This window comes from Procambarus clarkii, chromosome 6, assembly GCF_040958095.1.
Source record: "Procambarus clarkii isolate CNS0578487 chromosome 6, FALCON_Pclarkii_2.0, whole genome shotgun sequence".
Lineage (NCBI taxonomy): Eukaryota > Metazoa > Arthropoda > Malacostraca > Decapoda > Cambaridae > Procambarus > Procambarus clarkii.
In genome coordinates this window covers 33,129,416-33,145,530 of record NC_091155.1, presented here as the reverse complement: position 1 = coordinate 33,145,530, position 16,115 = coordinate 33,129,416, and the positions used below count along the sequence as shown (strand labels likewise).

Below are 16,115 nucleotides of genomic sequence, written 5' to 3'. Positions count from 1 at the left end.
ACTAATGTAATGTTTAGTTATTATGATGTAAAGCACAGGATGAACTCTGAGGCAACTGTGAACCAGAACCTATGTCGCTTTTCGCTCGTATGCGCTACGGGCAAAAATGGACGTAATTTGAAAATGAAAAATAATTGAAAATAATTTTGTTTTTCGAAACCGCAAGTTAAGGGACCTGTGGTAGTTCAGGAGAGCAAGAAGTTCTCCTAAGATTTCAAGTCATGAAAATCATTAATTTAAATTTTCCTCTCCTAACCAAACAGACTAAGCCAGAAGACTCGAAACAGAGAACGGGAAAAAACGCACTTTCGTGAGCCGATTTAGTTTCAAATTACGATCATTTTTAGCCTGAAGTGAGCGAAAAGTGACATAATTAGTACGAGGACAGGTCGCAGGAAAACATTTTCATCGTTTTCTCTATATTAACAACAATTTGGTAATTATTATGAAGGAAAATTTACATATGTGACCAGTCACCCAATTTCTTGTTTTAGAATTTTCTATGGAATGAAAATCTCTTTATAATGGGGCACGATAAGTTACCTTGAGGCTTGACTTTAAATAATATATGACCAGTAAAATATAATATAAGGGAGCCGGCGGCTGAGCGGACAGAACGCTGGACGCGTGATCCTGTGGTCCCGGGTTCGATCCCGGGCGCCGACGAGAAACAATGGGCAGAGTTTCTTTCACCCCTGATGCCCCTGTTACCTAGCAGTAAATAGGTACCCGGAAGTTAGTCAGCAGTCACGGGCTGCTTCCTGGGGGGGTGGAGGCCTGGTCGAAGACCGGGCCGCGGGGACACCAAAGCCCCGAAATCATCTCAAGATAACCTGAAGATAATGATTTGCGATAGTTCAACATCAGAAAAAGACTGGTTAGTATAAAGTAAAACTGTCCAGTGAATCAAGAGAAAAGTGACTTATATTTACTGATATGTTATTTCTCCCAACCCGTTCTCGCAAATTCGTAAAGTCAATATTGACTTATTAACTACGTGCATAGGTGATATACTAAACATAATAGATACCCTTAAAAAGATTCATAGAAAACACCGACCTTACCTATTTCTCCACAACTGCCATCAGAAAACGGAGATTGGGCTATCTTCAAATTAGCATACTCTAAAATTGTGCAATAATTAGAATTCGATGTGCTTTAATTATATAATACGACAATAGAGAATTATATTATCAAGCTAATTATTAATGAATCAGAGGTAAAAGCATAATCATAGAAATAATTGATAACATAATTTATATTTTCAGCAAGTCGGTGCCAGGCTGTTGTCTTCCGTGTATTTATCATTTTTATCATATCATTTATCATTTATCACACGGCCCGGCGCCGGGACCCACCAACCCTCCGTGACGGACAGATACTATAAGACAGACTCCAGTTCTATGACAAAAATCTTCAAGTTGTTGTTATAGATTCAGCTACTGGGAACAAAAAGTTTCAAGTAGCACGGGCTATGGTGAGCCCGTAGTGGACTTACCTGGCACAGGAGCGGGGCAAGTAGCACGGGCTAGGGTGAGCCCGTAGTGGACTTACCTGGCACAGGAGCGGGGCAAGTAGCACGGGCTATGGTGAGCCCGTAGTGGACTTACCTGGCACAGGAGCGGGGCAAGTAGCACGGGCTATGGTGAGCCCGTAGTGGACTTACCTGGCACAGGAGCGGGGCAAGTAGCACGGGCTAGGGTGAGCCCGTAGTGGACTTACCTGGCACAGGAGCGGGGCAAGTAGCACGGGCTATGGTGAGCCCATAGTGGACTTACCTGGCACAGGAGCGGGGCTAGTAGCACGGGCTATGGTGAGCCCGTAGTGGACTTACCTGGCACAGGAGCGGGGCAAGTAGCACGGGCTATGGTGAGCCCGTAGTGGACTTACCTGGCACAGGAGCGGGGCAAGTAGCACGGGCTATGGTGAGCCCGTAGTGGACTTACCTGGCACAGGAGCGGGGCAAGTAGCACGGGCTATGGTGAGCCCGCAGTGGACTTACCTGGCACAGGAGCGGGGCAAGTAGCACGGGCTATGGTGAGCCCGTAGTGGACTTACCTGGCACAGGAGCGGGGCAAGTAGCACGGGCTAGGGTGAGCCCGTAGTGGACTTACCTGGCACAGGAGCGGGGCAAGTAGCACGGGCTATGGTGAGCCCGTAGTGGACTTACCTGGCACAGGAGCGGGGCAAGTAGCACGGGCTAGGGTGAGCCCGTAGTGGACTTACCTGGCACAGGAGCGGGGCAAGTAGCACGGGCTATGGTGAGCCCGTAGTGGACTTACCTGGCACAGGAGCGGGGCAAGTAGCACGGGCTAGGGTGAGCCCGTAGTGGACTTACCTGGCACAGGAGCGGGGCAAGTAGCACGGGCTATGGTGAGCCCGTAGTGGACTTACCTGGCACAGGAGCGGGGCTAGTAGCACGGGCTATGGTGAGCCCGTAGTGGACTTACCTGGCACAGGAGCGGGGCAAGTAGCACGGGCTATGGTGAGCCCGTAGTGGACTTACCTGGTACAGGAGCGGGGCAAGTAGCACGGGCTATGGTGAGCCCGTAGTGGACTTACCTGGCACAGGAGCGGGGCAAGTAGCACGGGCTATGGTGAGCCCGTAGTGGACTTACCTGGCACAGGAGCGGGGCAAGTAGCACGGGCTATGGTGAGCCCGTAGTGGACTTACCTGGCACAGGAGCGGGGCAAGTAGCACGGGCTATGGTGAGCCCGTAGTGGACTTACCTGGCACAGGAGCGGGGCAAGTAGCACGGGCTATGGTGAGCCCGTAGTGGACTTACCTGGCACAGGAGCGGGGCAAGTAGCACGGGCTATGGTGAGCCCGTAGTGGACTTACCTGGCACAGGAGCGGGGCAAGTAGCACGGGCTAGGGTGAGCCCGTAGTGGACTTACCTGGCACAGGAGCGGGGCAAGTAGCACGGGCTATGGTGAGCCCGTAGTGGACTTACCTGGCACAGGAGCGGGGCTGTGGATTGGTACACTCAAAGGAGAATAATATGGTCTCTCCACCACCTGACTTGTAATTATCAACAAAATATAGCCACTGAAGTCCTGTGGTCCTGGACTGGTTATTGATGCTTAAGTGATGAATAAAGTGTCCTCATATAAGTGCTCATCAAGAGGTGTCCCCTGGCTTATAATATATAATCTTGCTCATTGGCCGGTTACGAAGAATTAAATCAATAAATTACTGGCGAGATGTGATCGCACTTGGATGCATACGTCACCTCACTGTGTAATCAGCACTGTCATTAATTAAATTAATATTGAATTTGAATCGAGTGATCTGATGGAAATAGCCTGTTAATATATAATATTTAAGTAGTTATATGTTATATTGGAATTCATTACAAGAAAGTAAAGTCTTCAACAGGATAGCAACTGCAGCCTCCTCACTTTCAGACTAAGAATTATTATATTGGGATAACCACCCTGGATAAATCAGTGAAATTTGGAGACTGGATTTACGGAGCAGTTAGAGTTTAAATTGAGCTGAACGAAGAAAAGTTTATCTATTGGTTCCATGTTAGATGCTGACTGATTGCGATACAAAGGTTATTGAGAATTTCCCACAAAGGGCAGCCACTTGTCTTCTTGCTTGGGTGAAGAAGAACCATGTGTCTTACAGATCAAGGGAAGCTACGTGTCTTGCTGCATGTATCATTTGCAGCATGTGTCTTACTGCATGATACAGGGAAGGGATTCTCTTAAGAAGCTTCCTGAATATTGTAGCAAAAACGCGACATTTCTTCACATTCTTGTTTGACGTGAGTTTACTGACGAATCGTGATGGTTTGCCCAAAAGGAAAGCCATTGTCAAGTTTTCTATTGGGAAGTGTTCTGTCCAATGGGTTATTTTCTTGCAGTATTTTGAGTTGCATTTGTCTTGCCTAAGATGTCTTTCTTGAAGGAAAGATAATTGATGTAATATGAAATATTATTTATCTTATTAACTGACAAGCTCTTCCGAGTGGACTGATACGTCTGAGACCAAACAGTGCTACTGGTGTCACAGTAGCGTAGCGCAGTCTATTAAGGCAGAGTCTGGGATACTCTCAGACGTAGCTTTGAATCCTCGTCACGGCCCTTGGGGATTTGTTCAGTACTACTAGTGTGTCTATTTAAAGGTTTTCTATAAATGGTTTCAGTTTTGCAGCAAGAAAATCAGTAACTGACAGTAACACAAACACAGAGTAGCCTGCTGACAGCAACGCAGGGTAGCCTGCTGACAGCAACGCAGGGTAGCCTGCTGACAGCAACGCAGGGTAGCCTGCTGACAGCAACGCAGGGTAGCCTGCTGACAGCACGGCCAAGACACAAAATAACTTCAGTAAACGTATACTGCTGCTTGGCACAATTCCATGGAGCCAACTTTTTAATTCACCACAAAAATCGGAAATCCCCCGTAAAATCTGTAAAATAAATTGAAAAGTGCGTGTTTCACCTGCCAAGCCAGTTTTTATGGATTACTCCCCAGCAGGGCTGAACTGCCCACTCACGCTGCAAGGCTCGGGGAGATGCCATCACCATCCACCACACTGCTGGCCACCGAAGTACTCACCAGGTGTGTGTGTGTGTGTGTGTGTGTCCACTCGCTTGATTTTGGCGCTCTAGTCCTGCGTCGTAGCTGTCAATAAACTGGTGTACATGTTCCTAATCCTATTGGGAAAAGTGTCTGGTGTCTTGCGCTCTCCACCTCAATTAGTGCTATTTTTTCACTACTTTGATTCTGAATTTTTTTCTGTGTTTGTGGTTCATTCTGATACTCAGTTTCTACCCGTGTCCCTTTGTTATAATCTTTGTCGTCTGCCATATAAATTTTTCCGAAGATTGTGTAGATGGTAATCATGTCTCCCTATTTGTTGTCTTTAAGCTAAACTTTCCTTTTTGATCTTTCCTCGTAACTCGAACCTGTGAGTTCTGGTACTAGGCTGCATGCAGTTCTCTTGTTAGCCAACCTAACATATACCGCTGATATCCTATGAATGTGGTTTTCATTAGACAGGTTCAGTGCGATATCAACCTAACATATACCGCTGAGCAAGATAACGTAAGCTTTTAAGGGTTGATAGATAATCTTCTTGTTTGAGGAGCTGTTCACTTGAGACAGTTAAGCAAGTCCCAGCTGTGTCTGGGTACAAGTGACAGGATGAACAACCCAGCGGGGTTTCTTCCTATTGGGGAGTGTTGTACATGCTGCTATGGCGGTGTGTCCACTCACAGGATGAGTGACGCTGACCAATACTGTCACTATGGCGGTGTGTCCACTCACAGGATGAGTGGCGCTGCCCAATACTGTCACTATGGTGGTGTGTCCACTCACAGGATGAGTGGCGCTGCCCAATACTGTCACTATGGCGGTGTGTTCACTCACAGGATGAGTGACGCTGCCCAATACTGTCACTATGGCGGTGTGTTCACTCGCAGGATGAGTGATGCTGCCCAATACTGTCACTATGGCGGTGTGTCCACTCACAGGATGAATGACGCTGCCCAATACTGTCACTATGGCGGTGTGTCCACTCACAGGATGAGTGACGCTGCCCAATACTGTCACTATGGCGGTGTGTCCACTCACAGGATGAGTGGCGCTGCCCAATACTGTCACTATGGCGGTGTGTTCACTCACAGGATGAGTGACGCTGCCCAATACTGTCACTATGGCGGTGTGTTCACTCACAGGATGAGTGATGCTGCCCAATACTGTCACTATGGCGGTGTGTCCACTCACAGGATGAATGACGCTGCCCAATACTGTCACTATGGCGGTATGTCCACTCACAGGATGAGTGGCGCTGCCCAATACTGTCACTATGGCGGTGTGTCCACTCACAGGATGAGTGGCGCTGCCCAATACTGTCACTATGGCGGTGTGTTCACTCACAGGATGAGTGATGCTGCCCAATACTGTCACTATGGCGGTGTGTCCACTCACAGGATGAATGACGCTGCCCAATACTGTCACTATGGCGGTATGTCCACTCACAGGATGAGTGGCGCTGCCCAATACTGTCACTATGGCGGTGTGTCCACTCACAGGATGAGTGGCGCTGCCCAATACTGTCACTATGGCGGTGTGTCCACTCACAGGATGAGTGGCGCTGCCCAATACTGTCACTATGGCGGTGTGTCCACTCACAGGATGAATGACGCTGCCCAATACTGTCACTATGGCGTCATTCATCCCAATACTGTCACTCACAAAATGAGTGGCGCTGCCCAATAAACTCGCCCCTCGGGGCAAAATTTAAAAAATTTAAATGATATCCTATGAATGTGGTTTTCATTAGACAGGTTCAGTGCGATATCAATCTCCAGTTTTCTCACTGCCTAATTCTTAAAGATTTTCATCTCCCATTTGGTACCCTCTGTTCAGCTTCCTGTTCGTACGCCTTGTTTCAGCAGTCTGTATTTGAGTAAAATTAAAGTTTCACAAATATTCTTATGGGAAATGTGCAATTTAGTGGAAACGGAGATTTGACGTTAATGCTGTTTGACTCTTGACCATTATTGTTGAGGTAATTGGCATATTTTTGGTATAAAAAGTCGTAATTTCAAACTACAAATATGTGCAGAGAGCCAGAATTTGTCTCCAAAATATGGCTCAGGAGTCAGATTTGTAATATTTGGGATATTTTGAAAACTGCAGGGTGGGGGGGGGGGCAAAATGTGACCCATCGCTGTTTTCAGTAATTGGTATATTTTCGGTATAAAAAGTAGTAATTTCAAACTGTAAATATGTGCAGAGAGCGAAAATTTGGATCCAGAAGAAAGTTTCTTTATATATAAATGAAATGACTTTATCTATTAGAGAAGCGGTGTATTATGAAAATATTGAAGTAGTTTTGTATAAAACTGTTGTATGGAGGTATGAGTTTTTTGGAAGCTCGATGTTGTAATTGAATGACATTGAATATAAAGGATTTTATTAAAATAATATTCACTTGACTGTTTTTAACATGATTTAGTTTAGGTATTTTGAAGAAAATAAAAGCGTTTGTCATATAATTCGTTTTCTCTTATGTAAAGGAGTTAGAGAAAACGTCGCTTATGGCGGGGGAGCTGTTGGTTAGTGGGCTTGCTGGAGGGAGGGCAGGAGGTTTCACTCATAATTCGTTAATGAGGTTTCAAATGGTGAAGTTACCATAAGAAACATGACAGTTGGAGGTGCATCTAATTTAGTTAGCCATTGTTTTCCTCAATTTACTTGTAATAACGAAGAAATTAGAGGGTAAAAGAGGTGCTGCCATATCGAGTGTTGCAATAAAGTGATCATTATTTTTTAGTGTAACGTACGATTAGTTATGTTGTTGAGTAGATTAGATACACAATATTTAGTGAGTTTTCATATTTATTTAGTAGTCCTGGATACAGAAGTGTCGTAGACGTTGAGACGGAGCTTGGAGCAGAGCAGAGAGCTGTGTGAGGCCGGAGTGGCAGAGCTCTATGTGGGTTCAAGTTCAAGCAGTCTCCGTGGTGTAGTGGTAAGACACTCGCCTGGCGTTCCGCGAGCGCTATGTCATGGGTTCGTATCCTGGCCGGGGAGGATTTAGTGGGCGCAATTCCTTAACTGTAGCCTCTGTTTAACGCAACAGTAAAATGTGTACTTGGATGAAAAAACGATTCTTCGCGGCAGGGGATCGTATTCCAGGAACCTTAGGATTAAGGACCTGCCCGAAACGCTACGCGTACTAGTGGCTGTACAAGAATGTAACAACTCTTGTATATATCTCAAAAAAAAAAAAAAAAAAAAAGTAAGTTTATTGAGACAAGAAAAAAAAATACATCTCAAAGGGATAGAGTAGCTTAGGCTACTTCTACCCCCATCAACTCTATGTGGGAGGGCGTTGTAGCTCGATGCGGTCCTGGATATATATTCGCTTGTGAATTATGTAGTCAAATGTGGGTGTTGACGTCAAGCCAGGTAGAAACTGCAGTGAGTACGAGGATTGGTGGTTTGAGATATTATGCTTCTCTTAGCATGATATCTTGGTCTTATGTTATTGTCAGCAGAATACTTTATGCTTATGTTGCAGTCAGTTTTGATTCCTTGTGCTTCAATGCTATCAGAGCACTTTGTTCTTGATGTCATCTGTAGGACACCTGGTTTTGATGAAAAGATTTAGTTAAATTGAACCAACTCCTTCTAAACTTCTGGTCGCACAGATTCTCAATTTCTTTGATTTTCTTGCTGCAAAACTGAAACCATTTATAGAAAACCTTTAAAATAGACACACTAGTAGTACTGAACAAATCCACAAGGGCCGTGACGAGGATTCGAAGCTACGTCTGAGAGTATCCCAGACTCTGCCTTAATAGACTGCGCTACGCTACTGTGACACCAGTAGCACTGTTTGGTCTCAGACGTATCAGTCCACTCGGAAGAGCTTGCCAGTTAAAAAGATAAATAATATTTCATATTACATCAATTATCTTTCCTTCACGAAAGACATCTTAGGCAAGACAAATGTAACTCAAAATACTGCAAGAAAATAACCCATTGGACAGAACACTTCCCAATAGAAAACTTGACAATGGCTTTCCTTTTGGGCAAACCATCACGATTCGTCAGTAAACTCACGTCAAACAAGAATGTGAAGAAATGTCGCGTTTTTGCTACAATATTCAGGAAGTTTCTTAAGAGAATCCCTTCCCTGTATCATGCAGTAAGACTCGTGCTGCAAATGATACATGCAGCAAGACATATAGCTTCCCTTGATCTGTAAGACACATGGTTCTTCTTCACCCAAGCAAGAAGACAAGTGGCTGCCCTTTGTGGGAAATTCTCAATAACCTTTGTATCGCAATCAGTCAGCATCTAACATGGAACCAATAGATAAACTTTTCTTCGTTCAGCTCAATTTAAACTCGAACTGCTCCGTAAATCCAGTCTCCAAATTTCACTGATTTATCCAGGGTGGTTATCCCAATATAATAATTCTTAGTCTGAAAGTGAGGAGGCTGCAGTTGCTATCCTGTTGAAGACTTTACTTTCTTGTAATGAATTCCAATATAACATATAACTACTTAAATATTATATATTAACAGGCTATTTCCATCAGATCACTCGATTCAAATTCAATATTAATTTAATTGATGACTGTGCTGAGTACACAATGAGGTGACGTATGGCTATACCTGAACCCGTGTACACTGTACAGGTATAGCCAGGCGCAGTCAGGCCCGAGTCCAGGCTTAGCGAGACCGTATAGGTACTGTTTAGCCATATTCGAAGTTTGGCATATTTTTGGTATAAAAAGTCGGAATTTCAAACTGCGAATAGATGCAGAGAGCCAGAATTTGGGTCCAAAATATGGCTCAGGTATCGAATTTGGGATGTTTGGGATATTTTGAAAACTGCAGGGGGGGTTTGGGCCAAATGTGACCCACTGCCGCTTTCAGTAATTGGCATATTTTTGGTATAGTCTGATTTTCAAACTGCGAATAGGTGCAGAGAGCCAGAATTTGGGTCCAAAATATGGCTCAGGTATCGAATTTGGGATGTATGGGATATTTTGAAAACTGCAAAGGGGTTTGGGCAATATGTGACCCACCGCCGCTTTCAGTAATTGGCATATTTTCGATATAAAATGTCGGAATTTCAAACTGCGAATACGTGCAGAGAGCGAGAATTTGGGTCCAAAATATGGCTCAAGTATCAAATTTGGGATGTTTGGGATATTTTGAAAACTGCAAGGGGGGATTTGGGCAAAATGTGACACACCGCCGCTTTCAGTAATTGGCATATTTTTGGTATAAAAATTCGGAATTTTAAACTGCGAATAGGTGCAGAGAGCCAGAATTTGTGTCCAAAATTTGGCTCGGGTATCGAATTTGGGATGTTTGGGATATTTTGAAAACTGCAGGGGGATTTGGGCAAAATGTGACCCACTGCCGCTTTCAGTAATTGGCAGATTTTTGGAATAAAAAGTCGGAATTTCAAACTGCGAATAGGTGCAGAGAGCCAGAATTTGGGTCCAAAGTATGGCTCAGGCCCAAAATATGGCTGTGGGTGCTCGCTCAGACCAGTGGGTGCTCGCTCACACCAGTGGGTGCTCGCTCACACCAGTGGGTGCTCGCTCACACCAGTGGGTGCTCGCTCACACCAGTGGGTGCTCGCTCACACCAGTGGGTGCTCGCTCACACCAGTGGGTGCTCGCTCACACCAGTGGGTGCTCGCTCACACCAGTGGGTGCTCGCTCAGACCTGTGGGTGCTCGCTAAGACCTGTGGGTGCTCGCTAACACCTGTGGGTGCTTGTTCCCGACCTGTGGGTGCTCGCTCACACCTGTGGGTGCTCGCTAAGACCTGTGGGTGCTCGCTAAGACCTGTGGGTGCTCGCTAACACCTGTGGGTGCTTGTTCAGACCTGTGGGTGCTCGCTCACACCTGTGGGTGCTCGCTCACACCTGTGGGTGCTCGCTCACACCTGTGGGTGCTCGCTCACACCTGTGGGTGCTCGCTCACACCTGTGGGTGCTCGCTCACACCTGTGGGTGCTCGCTCACACCTGTGGGTGCTCGCTCACACCTGTGGGTGCTCGCTCACACCTGTGGGTGCTTGTTCACACTTGTGGGTGCTTGTTCACACTTGTGGGTGCTTGTTCACACCTGTGGGTGCTTGTTCACACCTGTGGGTGCTTGTTTACACCAGTGGGTGCTCGCTCACACCTGTGGGTGCTCCCTCAGACCTGTGGGTTCTCGCTCAGACCTGTGGGTGCTCGCTCAGACCTGTGGGTGCTCGCTCAGACCTGTGGGTGCTCGCTCAGACCTGTGGGTGCTCGCTCAGACCTGTGGGTGCTCGCTCAGACGTGTGGGTGCTCGCTCAGACGTGTGGGTGCTCGCTCAGACCTGTGGGTGCTCGATCAGACCTGTGGGTGCTCGCGCAAACTTGTGGGTGCTCGCGCAGACGTGTGGGTGCTCGCTCACACCTGTGGGTGCTCGCTCACACCTGTGGGTGCTCGCTCACACCTGTGGGTGCTCGCTCACACCTGTGGGTGCTCGCTCACACCTGTGGGTGCTCGCTCACACCTGTGGGTGCTCGCTCACACCTGTGGGTGCTCGCTCACACCTGTGGGTGCTCGCTCACACCTGTGGGTCCTCGCTCACACCTGTGGGTGCTCGCTCACACCTGTGGGTGCTCGTTCAGACCTGTGGGTGCTCGCTCACACCTGTGGGTGCTCGCGCAGACCTGTGGGTGCTCGCGCAGACCTGTGGGTGCTCGCGCAGACCTGTGGGTGCTCGCGCAGACCTGTGGGTGCTCGCGCAGACCTGTGGGTGCTCGCGCAGACCTGTGGGTGCTCGCGCAGACCTGTGGGTGCTCGCGCAGACCTGTGGGTGCTCGCGCAGACCTGTGGGTGCTCGCTCACACCTGTGGGTGCTCGCTCACACCTGTGGGTGCTCGCTCACACCTGTGGGTGCTCGCTCACACCTGTGGGTGCTCGCTCACACCTGTGGGTGCTCGCTCACACCTGTGGGTGCTCGCTCACACCTGTGGGTGCTCGCTCACACCTGTGGGTGCTCGCTCACACCTGTGGGTGCTCGCTCACACCTGTGGGTGCTCGCTCACACCTGTGGGTGCTCGCTCACACCTGTGGGTGCTCGCTCACACCTGTGGGTGCTCGCTCACACCTGTGGGTGCTCGCTCACACCTGTGGGTGCTAGCTCACACCTGTGGGTGCTCGCTCACACCTGTGGGTGCTCGCTCACACCTGTGGGTGCTCGCTCACACCTGTGGGTGCTCGCTCACACCTGTGGGTGCTCGCTCACACCTGTGGGTGCTCGCTCACACCTGTGGGTGCTCGCTCACACCTGTGGGTGCTCGCTCACACCTGTGGGTGCTCGCTCACACCTGTGGGTGCTCGCTCACACCTGTGGGTGCTCGCTCACACCTGTGGGTGCTCGCTCACACCTGTGGGTGCTCGCTCACACCTGTGGGTGCTCGCTCACACCTGTGGGTGCTCGCTCAGACCTGTGGGTGCTCGCTCAGACCTGTGGCTGCTCGATCAGACCTGTGGGTGCTCGCGCAGACCTGTGGGTGCTCGCGTAGACCTGTGGCTGCTCGATCAGACCTGTGGGTGCTCGCGCAGACCTGTGGGTGCTCGCTCAGACCTGTGGCTGCTCGATCAGACCTGTGGGTGCTCGCGCAGACCTGTGGGTGCTCGCGCAGACCTGTGGGTGCTCGCGTAGACCTGTGGGTGCTCGCGCAGACCTGTGGGTGCTCGCTAACACCAGTGGGTGCTCCCTCAGACCTGTGGGTGCTCCCTCAGACCTGTGGGTGCTCCCTCAGACCTGTGGGTGCTCCCTTAGACCTGTGGGTGCTCCCTCAGACCTGTGGGTGTTCCCTCAGACCTGTGGGTGCTCCCTCAGACCTGTGGGTGCTCGCTCAGACCTGTGGGTGCTCGCTCAGACCTGTGGGTGCTCGCTCAGACCTGTGGCTGCTCGCTCAGACCTGTGGGTGCTCGCTAACACCAGTGGGTGCTCGGTCACACCAGTGGGTGCTCGGTCACACCAGTGGGTGCTCGGTCACACCAGTGGGTGCTCGGTCACACCAGTGGGTGCTCGGTCACACCAGTGGGTGCTCGCTCACACCAGTGGGTGCTCGCTCACACCAGTGGGTGCTCGGTCACACCAGTGGGTGCTCGGTCACACCAGTGGGTGCTCGCTCACACCAGTGGGTGCTCGCTCACACCATTGGGTGCTCGCTCACACAAGTGGGTGCTCGCTCACACCAGTGGGTGCTCGCTCAGACCTGTGGGTGCTCGCTCAGACCTGTGGGTGCTCGCTCATACTAGTGGGTGCTTGGTCAGACCAGTGGGTGCTCGCTCACACCTGTGGGTGCATGTTTAGACATGTGGGTGCTTGTTCAGAACTGTGGGTGCTCGCTCACACCAGTGGGTGCTTGTTCAGACCTGTGGGTGCTCGCTCACACCTGTGGGTGCTTGTTCAGACCTGTGGGTGCTCGCTCAGACCTGTGGGTGCTTGTTCACACCAGTGGGTGCTCGCTCACACCAGTGGGTACTCGCTCACACCAGTGGGTGCTCGCTCACACCAGTGGGTACTCGCTCACACCAGTGGGTGCTCGCTCACACCAGTGGGTGCTCGCTCACACCAGTGGGTGCTCGCTCACACCAGTGGGTGCTCGCTCACACCAGTGGGTGCTCGCTCACACCTGTGGGTGCTCGCTCACTCCTGTGGGTGCTCGCTCACACCTGTGGGTACAAGCTCACACCTGTGGGTGCTCGCTCACACCTGTGGGTGCTCGCTCACACCTGTGGGTGCTCGCTCACACCTGTGGGTGCTCGCTCACACCTGTGGGTGCTCGCTCAGACCTGTGGGTGCTCGCTCAGACCTGTGGGTGCTCGCTCAGACCTGTGGGTGCTCGCTCAGACCTGTGGGTGCTCGCTCACACCTGTGGGTGCTCGCTCACACCAGTGGGTGCTCGCTCACACCAGTGGGTGCTCGCTCAGACCTGTGGGTGCTCGCTCAGACCTGTGGGTGCTCGCTCAAACCTGTGGGTGCTCGCTCACACCTGTGGGTGCTCGGTCAGACCAGTGGGTGCTCGGTCAGACCAGTGGGTGCTCGGTCAGACCAGTGGGTGCTCGCTCAGACCTGTGGGTGCTCGCTCAGACCTGTGGGTGCTCGGTCACACCTGTGGGTGCTCGCTCACACCTGTGGGTGCTCGTTCACACCTGTGGGTGCTCGCTCAGACCAGTGGGTGCTCGCTCACACCTGTGGGTGCTCGGTCAGACCAGTGGGTGCTCGGTCAGACCAGTGGGTGCTCGGTCAGACCAGTGGGTGCTCGGTCAGACCAGTGGGTGCTCGCTCACACCTGTGGGTGCTCGCTCACACCTGTGGGTGCTCGCTCAGACATGTGGGTGCTCGGTCACACCTGTGGGTGCTCGGTCACACCTGTGGGTGCTCGGTCACACCTGTGGGTGCTCGCTCACACCTGTGGGTGCTCGCTCACACCTGTGGGTGCTCGCTCACACCTGTGGGTGCTCGCTCACACCTGTGGGTGCTCGCTCACACCTGTGGGTGCTCGCTCAGACCTGTGGGTGCTCGCTCAGACCAGTGGGTGCTCGCTCAGACCAGTGGGTGCTCGCTCAGACCTGTCTTCACCATCACCATCAAATTAAGCCTTTTTTCGATTAATATAAACATTTTCACCACCATTTTCACTATCTTCCCTGTCACCTTCTGTAGCTTCCTCATCACCCATAATATCCTCCCCATCACCCTCAACACCTTCACTATCACACTCAACATCTTCTCCATCACTCTCAACATTTACATCACCCCCCTCAACATCTTCACCATCACTATCATCATCTACAAAACCCTCAACATCTTCCTCATCACTCTCAACATCTTCACCATCACTATCAACATCTACAAAACCCTCAACATCTTCCTCATCACTCTCAACATCTTCACCATCACTATCAACATCTACATCACCCCCCTCAACATCTTTACCATCACTATCATCATCTACATCAACCTCAACATCCTTTGGACCCCCTTCCCCCCCCCCCTGCACACCCCGACCTTTATTTTACCCCCAAACAATTTACACCCCCTACCCACCCTCCAACCCCCTTGCCCATCCATACGAAGAATTGTTTTTTTATTTTGGTTTAGGCATAGTTATAATTTAAATTACCTTACTGCATATAAGGTCCCATTGCCCTTAATCAACGTATCTCATAAATTACCTTACTGCATATAAGGTTCCATTGCCCTTAATCAACGTATCTCATAAATTACCTTACTGCATATAAGGTTCCATTGCCCTTAATCAACGTATCTCATAAATTACCTTACTGCATATAAGGTCCCATTGCCCTTAATCAACGTATCTCATAAATTACCTTACTGCATATAAGGTTCCATTGCCCTTAATCAACGTATCTCATAAATTACCTTACTGCATATAAGGTTCCATTGCCCTTAATCAACGTATCTCATAAATTACCTTACTGCATATAAGGTCCCATTGCCCTTAATCAACGTATCTCATAACGCAATACATCATAAATTTTCAGGTTAAAATCTAACAAGTCATTTAACACTGAAAATTGGGTCTCAATATTGGATAAGAAAACATTTGCAAGAGTTTTGCAATTATTGTGTTGTTGAAAATAAACTTTGCTTGTTATTCTGGATTCCTTGTATTTGATACTGGTTAAGATCATTACAACCCGTTCTCGCAAATTTAATAAGTCAATATTGACTTATTAAATATGTGCATAGGTGACATACTTAACATAATAGTTTCCCTTGAAAAGCTTCATAGAAAACACCGACATTACCTAACCTACTTAGTATGTTAAGATAAGCATCTTATTGCTTATTGCTTATTATATTGCAGGCAATGAGTCACAATAACGTGGCTGAAGAAATCGACTCGAGAATGGTCCAGGACGGACCGAAACGTCGTCGTCCCTTCACCTTCTAGTGTGTGGTCTAGTCAACATCATTATATTGTTTCTTAATCTTTGAACAAGTCTCCATTAAGCACATTACTTCTGGAAATGTTGTGACCTGGTGTGTGGGAGAGTTAGAAATGTTTTACCTAGTATTTGGGAGAGCTGAAAATTCTTTGACCAGCTGAGTGGTGGAACTGAAAATGGTTTGACCAGTTTGCGATAAAGTTGGAAAGAGTTTTTGTAATAACATCAGTCGACATGCTTCAGGCAGTCGACTGATGCTTGAAGAATGCTGTTAAGACATTATTCTGACTTTCGTGCACTCACACATTCGTGTCCACTAGTACTAAACGTACTTACTTATTTATTTTATAAGTGATCCAAGTGATAAGCACGCTATATGGAAAAATGCCGGGATTAATGTGAGAAGAGAACTAGGGACTTGTACTGTACTAAATTATAAATTACTGTATGCAAAATTAATTCAACTAAAGTCTCTAGCTAGGGTCGTAAATTCTAGCTTCTCTCTTCCTAATGACACACTGTGGGCTGTAAAGGGCAGGTGAGGTGAATAGAGAAGTTGATTGAAGATCCACAGTCCACCTGCAGGCAAGTTTCTCACATCAGCTTGTATTGTTAATACAAGGAATAGATTTAATAATTCAGTTCAATAACTGAACAT

The 16,115-nt window shown here is 48.7% G+C and overlaps 1 protein-coding gene across 1 annotated transcript; it reads right to left on the bottom strand.

Moving 5' to 3' along the window:
• Positions 1-14,136: 14,136 nt before the first annotated feature.
• On the bottom strand, positions 14,137-15,764 carry LOC123753677 (uncharacterized). The gene is made up of 2 exons (XM_045735649.1): positions 15,747-15,764; positions 14,137-14,538 (listed from the first exon to the last, which is right to left on the bottom strand). Exons 1-2 carry the CDS (start codon positions 15,762-15,764, stop codon positions 14,137-14,139), a joined length of 420 nt encoding a protein of 139 aa, XP_045591605.1.
• Positions 15,765-16,115: the final 351 nt, after the last annotated feature.